General features: G+C 49.0%; 1 protein-coding gene across 5 annotated transcripts in view; it reads left to right on the forward strand.

Annotated features, from left to right (window-relative positions):
- Positions 1 to 7,847: 7,847 nt before the first annotated feature.
- The window catches only part of MTCL2 (microtubule crosslinking factor 2), a 106,858-nt gene continuing 98,756 nt past the window's right edge, over positions 7,848 to 15,949 (forward strand). For 2 of the 5 annotated variants that reach the window (XM_059733333.1, XM_059733332.1), the window contains exon 1: positions 7,848 to 8,609. In XM_059733333.1, the coding sequence (XP_059589316.1) occupies positions 7,935 to 8,609 (675 nt within the window). In that variant the 5' untranslated portion in view covers positions 7,848 to 7,934. Of the gene's footprint in view, positions 8,610 to 8,782; positions 15,277 to 15,949 lie in introns of those variants that run through there. The other 3 variants (XM_059733331.1, XM_014598385.3, XM_059733334.1) reach the window with 2 other exon arrangements.

Here is a 15,949-nt window from a genome sequence, read left to right on the forward strand (position 1 = left end):
TTCAAAGACTTTGCCAAGGATGGAGGTGAGACTGACTGGCCTATAGTTGCCTGGGTCCTCCTTCCTCCCCTTCTTGAAAATGGGGACCACATTGGCCCTTTTCCAGTTCTCTGGGACCTGGCCCATGCGCCATGAGCGTTCAAATATTCCTGCCAGTGGCTGTGCAGTGACGTCGGCCAGTGCCTTCAGCACCCTTGGGTGGAGCTCATCCGGGCCTGCCGACTTAAAGGCATCCAGTTCCTTCATGTGCCTCTTCATCATCTCAGGGTCTACTCATGGTAGTCTGGCGTCTTGCTGCTGCCTCTCTACAATCCCAGTGAGAGCCTTGTCTTGCCTCTCGCTTAGGAACACTGAGGCAAAAAACTCATTGAGGAGTTCAGCCTTGTCCCCCCTGTTCATCACCAATTGCTTATGCCCATCTAGTAGGGGTCCTATTGCACCCTGGGTCTTCCTTTTACTCCCTATATATCTAAAAAACAATTTTTTGTTATCCTTAACTTGGGATGCCATCCTCAGCTCCATGGTAGCTTTGGCCCATCTAACTGCCTCCTTACAAGCGCGAGCAGAGGAGGTATACTCCTCTTTAGTAATCTCTCCCTGTTTCCACTTTTTATATGCCCCCCTTTTAGCCTGTAGACTGCTCTGGATTTCTATGGTCAGCCAGGGAAGCCTCTTGGCCCCTTTCCCCCTTTTTCCCCACATTGGGATCGTCTCCCTCTGTGCCCGAAGGATCATTTCCTTAAGGCACAGCCACCCTTCCTGGGCTCCCATCTCTTCAAAACTCTTACTCTGCAGTGCGTCCTTGACTAAATGCCTGAGTTCATTGAAGTCAGCTTTCCTAAAGTCTAGCACTTTCACCCTACTAGTTACCTTACCCACTCGATGTCTTATGGTGAATTCTGTTATTTGGTGATCACTGTCCTCCAGGTGACCACCAATCTGTAGGTCCCCTACCATGTCATCCCCCATTGCCAATACCAGGTCCAGTAAGGCATTCCCCCTAGTGGGACCATGTACCTCCTGCGTCAGATGGAGGTCCTGTGCACAGGATAGGAAGCTGCATGAACGGTGGGACTTTACTGTCTGCGTCTCTCAGCAGATGTCTGGGTAGTTTAGGTCCCCTGTGACTACCACCTCCCTAGTTTTTATGGCCTCAGGAGCTGCAAATCTAGTTCTTCCCCTTGTGTGGGGGTCTGTAGCAGACCCCTACCACCAAATCCCTTTCTCCTTGACCTCCATGTAACCTAACCCACAATCCTTCTACTTTCTCCTCCTCTGATTCCGTTTTGATAAGGGTTGATGTATATCGCTCATTGACATAGAGCGCCACCCCTCCCCCTCTCTTTTCCACTCTATCCTTTCTATACAGTTTATAACCCTCAATGTGTACCGCCCAGTCGTGGGAAGAATTCCACCAGGTTTCTGTTAGCCCTATTAAGTTGTAGGTGTTTTCTGCAAGCAGGAGTGCTAGTTCATCCTGCTTGTTCTCCATGCTCCTAGCATTAGTGTATAGGCACTTGAGCCCTGTGACTGTCGCCTTTGTTGCCCCCCGGCTCTGATCCCCAAAGGGTCCCTTATTGCTAACCTGCTTATTGCTTACCTGTGGTGTACTGCTGGCCGCCCCATGGATTGCAGGTTCCCGATGTTCTCCTTCTTCAGGCTGGGCTGTCCTTGTGGGTAACACATGGTTTGGTGGTCCACGGCTTCCCCTGCCCTCATCATCCCCTCCCCGCAAAATGAGCCTAGTTTAAAGCCCGCCAGAGGAGATCTGCCAACCTAGAAGAGAACAGATGCTTACCTTTGGGGGACAGGTGAAGCCCATCCCAACTGAGCATGTCTCTCGTCGTGATATGCGGGTCATTGTCAAGGAAGCCGAAACCTGCCTCGAGACACGATTGCTGAAGCCACCAGTTGGTCTCTCTAATGCAGTTCTCATGTTGTCTTCCATGTCCACTCACTGGTAGGACAGAAGAGAATACCACCTGTGCACCTCTTTCCCTCAGCACGCCGCCCAGAGCATGGTAGTCCGTCATCAGGTGATCGGGGCTTCTCCTGGCCGCATCGTTAGTACCCACATGGACTAGATTCATAGATTCATAGATGTTAGGGTCGGAAGGGACCTCAATAGATCATCGAGTCCGACCCCCTGCATAGGCAGGAAAGAGGGCTGGGTCTAGATGACCCCAGCCAGATGCATATCCAACCTCCTCTTGAAGACCCCCAGGGTAGGGGAGAGCACCACCTCCCTTGGGAGCCCGTTCCAGACCTTGGCCACTCGAACTGTGAAGAAGTTCTTCCTAATGTCCAATCTAAATCTGCTCTCTGCTAGCTTGTGGCCATTATTTCTTGTAACCACCAGGGGTGCCTTGGTGAATAAAACCTCACCAATTCCCTTCTGTGCCCCTGTGATGAACTTATAGGCAGCCACAAGGTCGCCTCTCAACCTTCTCTTGCGGAGGCTGAAAAGGTCCAGGTTCTCTAGTCTCTCCTCATAGGGCTTGGTCTGCAAGCCCTTAACCATATGAGTGGCCCTTCTCTGGACCCTCTCTACGTTATCCGCATCCCTCCTGAAGTGCGGTGCCCAGAATTGCACGCAGTACTCCAACTGCGGTCTGACCAGCGCCCGATAGAAGGGAAGTATCACTTCTTTGGACCTATTCGTCATGCATCTGCTAATGTACGATAAAGTGCCATTAGCTTTTCTGATGGCTTCGTCACACTGCCGACTCATGTTCATCTTCGAGTCTACTAGGACTCCAAGATCCCTTTCCACTTCCATGCCACCCAGATGGTCATTTCCTAGGCAGTAGGTGTGCTGGACATTTTTCCTCCCTAGGTGCAGCACTTTGCATTTCTCCTTGTTGAACTGCATTCTGTTGTTTTCTGCCCACTTGTCCAACCTGTCCAGGTCAGCTTGCAGCTGTTCCCTGCCCTCCGGCGTGTCCACATCTCCCCATAGCTTTGTGTCATCCGCAAACTTGGACAGAGTATACTTCACTCCCTCGTCCAAGTCGCTGATGAAGTCCAAGTCGCTGAGTACGACCATGGGGTAGTAATCGGTGGGCTGAATCATGGCCTGGATCATTCCCGTCACGTCCTGAAAATGGGTCCTCCCATATCTCTCAGGATGGAGTTGCCTATGATGATCACTCGATGCCTCCTTCTCTGGGTCTGCTTGGTTTCCTTGACCTGTTCGGAGCGTGGAGAGCGTGGCGTTCCTTCCTGCCCAGAGGTTTCCTCATCTCTTTCCATCTCCTGCAGCATCACCAGGGCCTCATACCTGTTCTCCAGTCGGACTGGAGGAACTGGTACTGGTATGCTGTGAGCAGCCCTGGTCCTGGATGTGACCATCTGCCACTCTGCCGTGGAGGGCACCTCCCAGGGTGCTTCTTCCTTGGGCACCTGGTCCTGCAGGGAAAGGAAATAACTGTCAATTTCATCCTCCGCCTCCCTGATCCCCCTCAGCCTGCTAACCTCCTCCTGGAGCTCCCTCATCTGCGCCTCCAGGGCCCTAAGACGGGCACCTGCAGGACAGGTGTGGGGGCCCCCAATCTCTGCCCCCCCTGGCCCTGCTGGGGATCCCCTGCAGGCCAGGAGGCAGGGGGACACCAGCCCTCCCATGGGCTCAGTCTGGGTGGAGGCCTCAGACCAGCCCTGTCATATTTTATGAGACACCCACCTACAAATGTTACAGCTGCTAGGAGCAGCAACCAGAGCAGGCAAAATATGGCAGCCCATTCTCCATAATCCTTCATTTGAATCAGTAGATGAAGTAACTCTGACTGTGCATACCCCTCTAGCAGGGCTGTCCTGGGAGGTGGGGGCGAATCAGGGTGACTGCCCTGGGCCCTGTGCTTTGGGGAGCCCTGCGGAGCCAGGCTGGGTTTGTGTCTGGCTGTGTGCTCCCCCCCGCATCTGGTCCCCGTACAGGCTGATTTGCCTCAGGCCCCTCACCATGCTATGGTCATCTCTGCTCTCTAGTATTCACTGCCAGTGAAGAGGTGGTTTGCTGGCAAGAATTTTAAAATGAATGCTGGTGAATGTTTGCAGAAATCAAATGAGCATTCCCACCAGAAACCTGCTATTGAGAGTTACCTTTATCTGACTGGGGAAGAAACGGACCACACAACCCTCTATCCCCTCAAACTGTTAAGAGAAAGAAAATAAAATGAAAGAAGAATGAATTTTCAACATGGTGGCTTAGTAAGGGGGTCTAGGATCTGGACCAGTACCAGAGATGTAGAATGCATTTCTTAATGATCTGGAGGTCAAGTGAATATTTGCTTAGCAAATATATGTATAGTACGGAATTATTTAGCCTGATCATGTCCTCTGAGCATCATGAATATTTTCAGGATGACCTAATAAAGCTAGACAGTGGGGAACACAATGGCCAATGATATTCAATGTGGACAGGTGCAAATAGTGCACACTGGAGGGAAGAGTACAATGAGCTCATCGGCACTGATGGGCTCTAAATTAAAACTAACTGCATGAGACAGGATCAAGTCCTTGTAGATAGCTCAGTGGAAACATCTGTTCAATGGGTAGTAGTGGTTAAGAGTGCAATCAAAGGACCAAGCTGAGTGAAGACATACTGAATGTGGTTTAGCAGCATTAGATAAATAGATGACACAGCCTCACCAAAAGAATTTAGAAAGGGTGTAGAGAAGGACAATTAAAATTACTGGATGCATGGAAATAATTCCACACATGACATTAGAGATTAGAGTTTCTTAGCACAGGGAAGAGAAAAAAAAACAGGGACATAATAGAGTTATATTAAAATAAAACAGACATGAATTAGTTGCCAAAATCCTGATAAGAAGCCCACTGAAGTCAAGGGGACTCTTTCTGATGACTTCAGAGGGCTGTGGATCAGACTCTAGCTGCTGTGCAAGATGTAGGAAGAAACCATCATCCCTATTGCACTGCCTTTGGTGAGAGGTTTGCCTCTTCCTTTAAAGCATTTAACAGTAAGCACTTCCAGAGATTAATTGGAACTCCAGACTGGCAAATCATGCATTATGATAGTCCCATGAGAATTAAAATCAGTCTTGGAGGCAGGGACCATGAGCAACTTGAAATCATCCTAGCAAGGCACAGAGGAATCACAGGATGCAGCAAAACTGATGTGGGAAGAGGGGACTAGGTTACCCCCATCTGCTTACAACAGAGTCTTTACAACACTGTGTAAAGTGGGGGGAGGGGTAGGGGGAAGCCAGGCAGATCCCTGCAGCCTCTGCTCAGCTCCAGCCAGGGAGCAGAGGGGAGGGGCCAGCTCTGCTGTGGAGCAGAGAGCCCAGCCCAGAGAGCATGCCAGGATGCTGGAGGAGTCTGATTTAACTTAAACCAGGAAGGGGTCTGGGACAGACATTGCATAAACCAGTTTGACCCAAATCAGTTAAGTCTGATACTACATTCAACCAGGTTTATCTCAAACTGGTTTCAGCCATTTTCAGACTGGCTTATGTGCACTGAACATCTGTTCTGTTACAGGTTTAAACCAGTTTCTGATGACTTAAACTAGTTTGTGTGTAATGCCTGTCCCTAGCCCTAAAGGTAACCAAAATGCATTATGAATACAATTTGTTATTGCTTCTGGGTGCTTCCAAACTGGATGTAAAAGGATTCTACCCTGGAAATGGAAACTTGAGAGACAACCAAACAAGGATTCAGAGCTTTTGTTAAGACTTACAGGAACAAGGTCAGTGCAGTAACAAAACAGAGCAAGGTGGTGTTGCCGCAGGGAGCTGGAAAGGCTTCTACAAGTGAGAAAGCAGGGCAATAAAACCAGGCTGTTTGCAATTCATTTAAATAGGCTGGGTATAAACAACCTCACAAGGAATAAACACTGCCTGAAGGGACTATCCAAAGAGCAATGGAAAAGCAATGAACAGCTGGTGCCCCATGGATTGCTGCTAGGCCTGCTTTTATTTAACAACTTTGTTAACAATCTGGAAAAAAGAGTGAGCGCACTGTCCTGGCATTTACAGTTGATTTTGAATGGAGGGTCAGCACTAAGCAGGGCAAAACAATAACATCAAGTGGCCTAGGAAGATTAGGCACTTGGGCAGGATGTTTCAGTCACTTTGGAGAAATACAGCTTGCGTGCCTGGGGAAACATAATTCAAAGCACGAACCACTGGTGAAAAGGAGAGACATGGAAGTCATGGATTATTGAGTAAGAGGAGACAGGAAATGACACGAGTTGGAAATGTGAGGTGGCTGTGGCTGGGTTGGACTATGTCATGGCTAGGGGAGAATCCATGTAGATTTTAATCACCCCATCCCATGCTGAAGGGAGAAAAACGATGTTGGTGCTAGTGATGGTATTAACATGAGTTTGACAAGCGAAAATGGAGCCTACCCTTAAGTATATACTGTAGCCCTATAATGAAAGGTCTGTGATCAGCAAGAATGCTTAAAGAAACTGATCTCAAATGATCTAGTTGGGCTCTGCTAGAAGCCTTTTGTAGGCTTTGGTGCTTTGAAAATATTATGGCAGCCTTTGAATGAATCTTTCAATAAGATCCTCATTGTTCTGTAATTAAATGCTGATTTCCCTGGGTCTCAGCTTGCTGCACAGTCAGATCATGAAAGACCAGAAGGTGCAGTAATTTCCATTAGGGCAACCACTAGCAGCTTCCTAGGTAGAGCCTTATCTCCTGCTGCTAGTAGGGAGGATCCCTGTGGTTTTCTCATCTTATTCTGGATGTAACCAGGGAAAGTCTGATGGGATTCTTATGGGATAGCTTTTACCATGCTAGTGAGGGATATCGTAAAGCACCAAGCCCTAAATATGGCCTCTGTGAGGAGGTAACATGAGTCACTTGCCAGGAACGTCATAATTCTATTTTGCATATACCTTCTTTTTAAATGAATACTAAATGCAGACTGACAGGGTCCTTGATGGGATTTATATAATTTTCCAGAGAGAGAAAGAAACAGCTTGGTGGTTGCATTCATTGCCATTAAAACCTAAAGTTAATTAGTGCTTAAGACCATGGTGATAAATGCTATATAAATGGCACCAGCCAGACAGCTTTGCCATCACCCAACAGGGACAAGAGCTGCAGCCCATGGCCACCTTCATTCTGTGTTCTGGTTGCTGTGGCCTCAGCTTACAGGCACCTTTTCAGACAGGCGTTTGAGAACCTGCCTCTGAGTTGTGCAGGTGATTTGTCTCCCCTTTATAAAGGTAGCTTGACAGAAGCTTGTGTGCGTAGGCAAATCCTAGATAGTCAGCTGTGCAGCAAATGTGTGCAAGCAGCAACAGCGGGTACATCTAAACGGTGTCACTGTATGTACGGCAATGCCGTATATAGGGGCAAGGTCTTCATAGTGGTGCCTGTCCACCCCTTGCTGCGGCGGTCCCAGGGCAGGCTTGTCTTCGCAGGTCCACTGGAATGTGTGAAGGGACACAGGGAAAGGCTGCAGGCACCGAGACGCCCTTCCTTGGGGCTCGGTGCCTCCTGCATGTGCGAGGGCCTCGCTGCGGGCTGGAAGAGGCGCGGCTCTGTAGCCTCGGCTCTGCCCCGTTTCCGCCGCCGCCTGCCGGGATCCAGCCGCCTCTGTGGGCCCGCGCGGCTCGGGGAGGCAGCGGCTGAAGCCGACTCTGATCAGGGAGGAAGTCGATTGTGCTGCCCACAGCCAGAGCAAGCGGTCGTTTCTCCAAACAGCGGGGCGGGGCCGCGGGGAGCTCTGAAGGAGCCCGGCGCAGGGGTCGCTATTGCCTCGAGGATCCGCCCTCCCCGGCCCCCACCTCCTCCCTCCGCCTTTTGTTCCCAGCCCGGGCTCGGCTCGGCTCGGCTCGGCTCCGCGCGGGCGGGGCGGGGCGGGGCGGGGCGGGGCCAGGCCGGGGATGCTGCATCGCTGCGCCGCAGCCGGAGCGATGCGAAGCGAGGGGCGGTGAGAAGCGGCGGCCGCGCGACATGCAGGCGGAGGCAGAGACAGAGGCGGCGGCCGAGCCTCCCGCGCCGGCCCCCGAGAAAAAGAAGCTGCAGCGGGCGCCGTCGCCGGCCCGGCCCAAGGACGTGCCCGGCTGGTCGCTGGCGCGGAGCCGGCGCGGCCACCCCGGGGCGCTGGCGGGGAAGGCGGGCGCGGCCGGGCACTCGCGGCGGGCGGGCAGCGGCAAGGACGGGCGGCCCGACAGGAAGCCCAAGGCGCCGCAGCCGGTCGGGGCCGGGAAGGGGCCCGCGGGCCGCGCGGGGGCCAAGGCGAAGGGGCGGTGCCGGGCAGCCGGGGAGGAGCCGGCGGGAGCCGGCGGGCGGCCGCGGGCGGGCGCGCGGAGCTTGACGGACAGCAGCTCCGAGGCGTCGGACTGCAGCGGCGCCGACGAGGCACGGCTGTCGGCGCTGGGGCCGGGCGGCAGCGACCCCGACCCCGACCCCGACTCTGGCAGCAGCAGCAGCAGCAGTAGCGCGGCCGCCCCGCCCGCCGTCTCCCCGCTGCCGGACGAGCCGTCGGCCGCCTCCATGGCCAGCAGCCGCCTGGCGCTCAGCGCCTCGCTCGCCTTCTCCGACCTCACCGAGGAGCTGCTGGACGCGGCGCACGACGGGCTGGCGCGGGAGCTGGACGAGCTGCGCTCCGAGAACGACTACCTCAAGGTGGGTGCAGGCGGGGCCGCAGCGAGGGGAGGCGGCCGGGCCAGGGCGGAGCCCCCGGCGCTCCTGGTCGGCAGCAGGGCCTGGCGCGGAGGCCGCGGGCGGAGCGGGCCCGTGCGGGTGTAGCCTGGAGGCGCCGTTGCCGCGGCAACGCCCCGCACATCCTTGGGGCCCGGGTTGCTGCGCTCGGTCCTGCTGCTGCGCCCTCCTGCCTGTGCCTGGTGCAGTCCTGGTGTGTACCCACACCGTCTGGGCCCGCCGTGCCTGGGTGACCCAACACAGGTGCATCCAGTCTGCTGCCACCACTCCCCTTGCACTGAGGGACCAGTTTTCCAAATCCTGCGCTCTTCTGTTCCTTCGTCTTGTGCTGCTGACCTGGTGCTTCTGCTCCCTTCCGCCATCTCCCAGGCTTGCGTCTTTGCTGTCTTAACATGTTTTGAGACTGGCAATGAGCTGGTGCTTGGGGACGGCATGCAGTGTCTTTCAGTTGTGGGAGCTGCTCTGATTGTCTTTTAAAGAAGAAGGATAGGACTGTTGAGGGGCAAGCATTTCCTATCCCTAAATCACTAAAATACATGGTTTTGCATGAAGGTTTTCTGTGGCAGGTCTCTGACCTGGAGAACTGTATTATAAGCTTGGCCGTGTTTTGGAAAGCTCATTTTATATCTTGGCACTATTATTACTGGTGCCTCTGGTTGGAAGGCAGGCCCATTTTCAGGTACTGAGGCCAGAAGCTAGTAGATGTATTGCAAAATTAGTCCCGAAGGGAGCACTGTGCACAGGTAACATGCCTGCAGGTGCTTGCCAAGGCCCTTAACTGTAGTTCACAGCTGGTGTCCAAACCTTTGCCAGAATTGGCAGGAGCTTAAAGGCTTTGATTTACAATAAGCTGAAAAGATATAGATGAGAACCCTATGGAATTTGAGAATGTATTTGAAAATAGTTCCTTTGCTACAGCTTAAACTATTACACACCAGATTTTCCCATGATCTTTCTGGTGACTAATGTGTATCTAGTAGGGATTAGGTAATTTATTAGGCCTGAGTAGTAGGACTAAATTGGACTGGCTAGCCAGTGTTAGGAATAGATGACCTCCTGAGGTCCCTTCCAACCCCAATTTTCTATGAAAGGAGAGACTGATGGGGTGGAAGGGCCAGTGAAGTCTGGGACAAGGCTGTGGAGATGAGCTTGATCTTCGGTCTCCTTTGCCATCCCTGGGGCTGGAAGAGAGAATGTTGGATTTATAGTTGGACTGATTTCCTCCTGTTTGGGACTTCACTTTTCAGATTCATACTCTAGATTTCCCCCCATGGTGCTCTTTAGGCCTCTTCAGAAGTGTGAAACCAAATTGAGCAGAAGCTCTGGAGCTGTCTGCAAACTCTGGAGATCAGCACCCTGTCAGTTACATTTGTGTCATGCTGGAAGGGTTTCTTTGCAGTTGTAGAAGACAGGAGACTTCTATTTAAACTGAAAAGTTTAAATTCTGGAGGCTTTGTAAACTTGGGTCCCCATACTTCTTAGGGTCAAGCTAGAAGCTCTCCCTGATGCATGGATTGTTTTCAGGCCCTCCTGGGTAGTGCAGTTCTTGCATTTCTGAAGTTCTAATGGGCATGTAATACAGGTGTATTGCCCAGAAGAGGAGCTTATGAGTGGATGGTGATGTGTACAGGTACCAGCATTTCTGATGACACCTATCTAACTTGGGAGTCTTCCTTATAAGCAGTGGATTTCAGAATTTTAAATTGTATTAAACCTGAACTTGTTGCTGCCAGGAGGGGTGCATTGCACTGTAGCTGATCAGAGACCAGAAACTGATGTCCATCTTTGCATTGAAAGTTACTAAGTTAATTTGCACTAGTGGTTAATACTGTGCTGGAGGGGGCTTGCTTATCTATCTTTCATCACCTTGACATTCCATCTTCATTGAAAGGAGGGCTTAGACATGTAGATTTGGGCCAGAAATAACAATTATGATAGTCTAGTCCACCCTCTTGCCTAGTGCAGGTGAGTGAACTCACTTAGGGCATGATGCATCAAGTCCCAAATTGCTGGCTGAGGTAGAATGTGAGGCTGGAAGCAACTCTCTTGACTTAAAAGTTCCTTTGTCTTTTGTATGTTGATAAATCATCACTGCCAGAGATGACTTATTTTCTAGGGCTTATAAAAGTAGCTGTAGATTCAACCCTTGATCTTTGGAGTGGGACAGATTTCACTCAATGGCACATTTGAAAGCTAGCCTCCTTCAGCATGTTTACCTTCTGGTCCATTTCAGACTATAGGATTTAAAGTACTGTTATGTTTTCAGTATATACAGTTTATTTATGTATATCATCAAGGTATGATGTCTCCAGCAAAGTACAACTCATTAGACATTTGCCAGCTGGTTTTGTGCCCCTCCTTGGTCCTATTTATAAAAGGGATATATTTAGATGGGACAAACACATTTTCTAATACCTTTTCCTTTGCAACCTAGAGGTCCCTTTTAACACTGTCATTATTTTATTGTGTTTTCTAACTGACTTTAAATTGAGGTTGCTGACTTTTGGGGCCTGGGACTTTATCTTTCTTGACTAAGTTGGGTTAAAGCCAGAGCTATTTAGATTCTTGCCCCCTTTAAATTTTGGGTGTTTGGACAGAGTGAGATTCAGAAGCAAAACATACCAGGGTTAGGTTTTCTAGAGCTGACAACCTATGGCTGGATTCAGCCCACATTGCTGGGGCTTCAGCAGTGATTGGCAGTGGAGGCCTCAGCTGGGTGCTTGGCTGTGCTGTGATTTAGCAGTAGGGAGCTTTCCATGGCGCACAGCAGCTAGGCAGTGGCTAGAAGCAATGTTAGGGAGATGAAGTAGTGGGGTGACAGCTGGGTCCAAATTGGGCTATTCCATTCTGCTGCTGCAAAGCATTGCCAGCTGATGTTCTAGAACATGCCGGTTCTCTTGCTCTGCCTCTAGAATCAGATGGATAATTTTTTGATTTGGTGGGGGGGAAGGGTTTGCACTGGAGGCTGAGAACAGTCCTGTGTGTATGCGAATGTATCCCAGCCTGTGCTACATAGGTCTAGAAACACCATGCAGTCTGTATATTTCAGTACAGATGATAGTTATTGATGCAGAAATCCCTTTACACCCAGATGCTGAATTGTCTTCTGCTTTCTGATCAGGAGTGTCAGAGAGAGTGCTCAGTTGATCTCTCTCTAGCTCCTACTGTGGATACACAAGAGACCTGTGCTCTGTGCATCTGTCCTAGCACTCCCCAAGTACCAGGCTTTGATTAAAAACATTTCTCTAAAGAGGCTGCACAAGTCTCTTGGTTCAGATTGTGAGCCATCCAAGTGGAGGAACTGTGCCTTTAAGAGCCACAGGCTGTCTTTGTCCAGCAGTGCAAAGAACAGGAGCCCTGAGTCCCTGCTCAGCAGAATGGAAAATGTGAGATGTGATATGGCAGCAGCTGAAGAGGGATTTGAAGACAAAGACTTGGGGTCTAGAGATGTGGTTTGCGATGAGAGGGGGGGGAAAGCCTTCAGACTGATCTCTGCTCAGTGATAAAAGGCTTAGGCCTACAGACATTTAACAGATGGGATCAGAATTGCTACCACCCAGGGGTCCAAATCTGACCTGCTCAGCCTCAATGCCCCTTCCCACTTGGATTTGGATTTTTTACCTTTCCATTTGTCCGATCAGAAAGCTCAGGCTGGATTTTGGGGCATTCTATTTTACATGCTTACCTACTGGAATAGTAATGGGAACAACAAATACAAACTAAGTGAATCCTCAGAATGGGGAGAGGTCCCAAGATGTTGTTAGCTTCCTGTAGGTATGCCCCATTCCCGTGGTAAAGCCCAAGCTTTGTCCAATGAAGGACGGGTCACCAACATGCCAGGAGCCAGTGTTTGCTGCTAGTTTGCAGGATCAAGTCCATTCTACTCTCTTACAATACAGCATTGTGCTTTAGGAGACTGGAAGTCCCACAATGCAGTGCCCCATGCAGCAGCTAATCAAATCAAGGTAGACTGGTATTCTACTACCTTGCCCTCTGATGCAGATACAGGGACCTGGGAGCCATTTCACAGAATTCTGTTGGGTAGCTGCAGTCAGGCAAAGTCATGGTTATCATCAGTTACCTATGTTTTGGAGAGCAGCCTTGCTAGCTGTTGGTATGTGATTGGAATGCAGCATGTGATGAGAGGGACTTGGCAACTCCTTTTATTTTTGAAATGTTGCACATTTGATTTAGCATTGTTTTAAACTCCCAGCTGTTTGGTGGTTAATTTATGGGGGCAGGTGTAAAGCTGTGAACTGTTTGTTTGTTTTTTTCCCTTAGCACATCTTAATCTCTGTTGAGCTGACTGTCAGGAGCTGGCAAGGTGCAGTGTGGGGAGGGAGAGGGAAGGAGAAAGGGAAATGTTGCTTCACTTTACAATCTCTCCTTGCAACTGCCACATTTGGGAGCTCAGGAGGCCAAGTTCAGCTGTTCCACTGGGTTTGTAGTGATGTGCAGTGTGTCCAGCTATTTACCTGGCACAGAGTGAAAGAGGGGACTACATTTGCTGACCTTCTCTGCTTTCCAGAGAAACCCAGAGGTAAGAGTAGTCCAGTGCTGGCTTTTTAAGCTCAAGTTTTGTGTTTTACAGCTAGGTTACATTGTGCCCTGACCCCCTGAAACTGCTCCAACGTATTTCACAGAGGTGAAAGAAACTATGCCAAGCTGCCACCAGTCTCTTGACTTTTACCCACAGAAATGAAAACCAAAACCATACAGTCTCTGTTTAGCTTCAGAAAAGGGGCAATGTCTGGAATATTTGTCAAAGATTTTTGAAAGCAATTGGTAATTTTAGATGCCCAACTTGAGATGCCTTGAAGGGCACACAAGAGCTTCTGAGAATCGGGGCCTGAGAAATGCCTCAAGTTGAACACCCAGATTCACCTGATTAGTTTTCAACATGTAGGCTTTGGATTCCTAGTGTAACATTCCCATTGATCTCAGTGGAGCTGGGATGCTACTTCCATCCTGTAGAGCTAGAATTGATTATCCAGTGGGGGAGAATCTGGCAAGACAACATGAGCTAAAAGGAATGAAGAGAATGAGCAGATAGGAGAGGGTGGCAGGAGGGGGTTGATCTCTCTTATTCTCACCCTTCCAAGTATCTCAGAAACACAAGCAAATCATGTATGCCTGAAGTGTAGTCCTGTTCCCTTACTCTTTGCTCTGAGGCAGGTAATTTTGCATACTTCCTGAAGCAGTGGCAGTTGGCTGCCAGTGTCTGGCCATCTGACAGCCCAATGTCTTGTAGCTTGTGAGAATCGAGTCCCTTCTGTGTACACCGGAGTTTTCTTCCCTCATTTGGGCAATCTCAGCATCTGAGGGGTTCTTCTGGAGGATTGCTCTGGAGGATTGCTCTTATGCTACCTGATTTAGAAGCCACTACATGACAGACAGTCTTTCTTTTAATTGGTACTCAGCAGCTCAGACAGACAGATGTGTTAAAATAAACCTTCCCTGCTAGAGGGACAGGGCTGACGATTTTGGGTACTGGTTTCTCTTCTTTTGTCCCCATCCTCTTGTTTTTCCATTCTCTCATTTTCCTTTTGCATCTTGTCCATACTTACACTGAAAGCTCCTCAGTGCAGATATTCGCTTCTGGTATGTGAAAGTACAGTGCCCAGTATGCTGGGTCTTAGTCATTGTTTGGAGAACTGGGATGTGACTAAAGTTAGTAATAATAACTAAGGGACTACAATACTCATGAGAGACATAGTTTCCCCTTAACTCCAGGCTGCTGGAATTTTTTGTATTTGGCAGCATGAGGTTTGCTGTCCCTTTACACCCACTTTATCCTGGCTAGTGTAATTACACTTACTTTTTGTCTGATCCTTTTTGAATCATGTAAAGCTCTCTGTCTCAATATATCATGGCAGTAAGTTGCACAGAGCAGATATGGATTATAGCAAAATATATTGCTTTACTAGTTTTAGCTAGAGATGTGAAGGCCTGGAAAAACCCCTGTTTTTTCTCGAGGACTTTTTTTTTGTTTTTTTTCTGAAAAATTGGAAAATTTAATTTTTTGTGAAAAATTAAAATAACCCTTCTTATGAAATATTTTCTTTTAGAATGATGAATAAAATGTTTAAGACAAGGTGTTCATATATTTCTACACTTTACTCCCCCAAAACGTTTTCTAATGTAACTATGTAATAGGAAGACTTTTTATGTAAGACTATCTACAGTATCAGATTGTTACAGTTCCTGCACACTGAGGAAAAGCAGTACAGTACAATTCTCAAATGCAAGAGCAAGATCCATTTCTGCCCCCAGGGGGCACTGCCATTTTCACAAGAGAAGGAACAAGGAATCAGAGTCTTCTCTGCTTGTGGACTTCCTCTGTTGTTGACTTTTGATCTAGAGGTTGGTGGATCTGCGCCTGTCCTCCTGACTAGACCCCAAAGGACTGGGACTGGACTTTGGCAGTAGCATCCATTTGTTTCTGTAGAGATTAGAAACAAGGAACTTATTGCCCTGCTTGCTCAAAAACCTCAGGAGAGGAGACGGAGCAAGTCTAAAGGTTTTGGAGTTGGAAAGAACCTGTCTCCTCCTGGCCCCGTGACCTTGAGATCCACAGAAGTACAGAAGCAATGCAAAGGAGCTGAAAGAAAGTATACTTCTTTATTGAAAGGTAAGAATTTAAATTTCTCTGAATTCAGGATATTAAACTATTTTAGCTGCATTAGTATGTTTGCATAACATATGTGATTTCATAATTGAATTCCTACTAATCTGATGTTTTGTGACAAATCACCCAACCTTAGCAGTGAGGTGAGGCCTGCAGGGCCGAGAAGCTGTTCAGTTAACTCTGAGGAGGCCTCTCCTCTATCCATTACTAAATTTGTACATGCTGTAGCTTTGTGTTTACATATGCAAGCTAGCCACTAAATTACAATTTTTCTTTTTTCTCCCTCAGCAAAGTGGTGTGACCAACTTCTAGCATATGGAAGCATTTCTAAATTGCAAGTTATTCTGAGGGGAAAAAAAAAGTGATTTGCATATATGGTCAAATGAAATATGCATTTCCAAATGCTACTAGGATGGCCGAACGTATCCTTGTATGTAAGAAGTGTCCTGCAGACATTAAAAAAATCTTTCATGGGTGTAAGTGAGGAGGAGGTAGATTATGATGATGAAAGTGCAAGTAGCTTTTTCCAGTGTTCTTGATCCAGAAGTCCTCCTACTGCTGCAGCTGCTGCTTTTTGTTCTTCTATAACATCAGCATCACAAAGGGTTGTCCAATCAACATCCTCATGTAACCAAATGTTTCAACAACTGTATACAAAAGACTCTCAATAGCTTTA

The sequence above is a fragment of the Alligator mississippiensis genome, chromosome 9, assembly GCF_030867095.1.
Source record: "Alligator mississippiensis isolate rAllMis1 chromosome 9, rAllMis1, whole genome shotgun sequence".
Classification (NCBI taxonomy): Eukaryota; Metazoa; Chordata; order Crocodylia; family Alligatoridae; genus Alligator; species Alligator mississippiensis.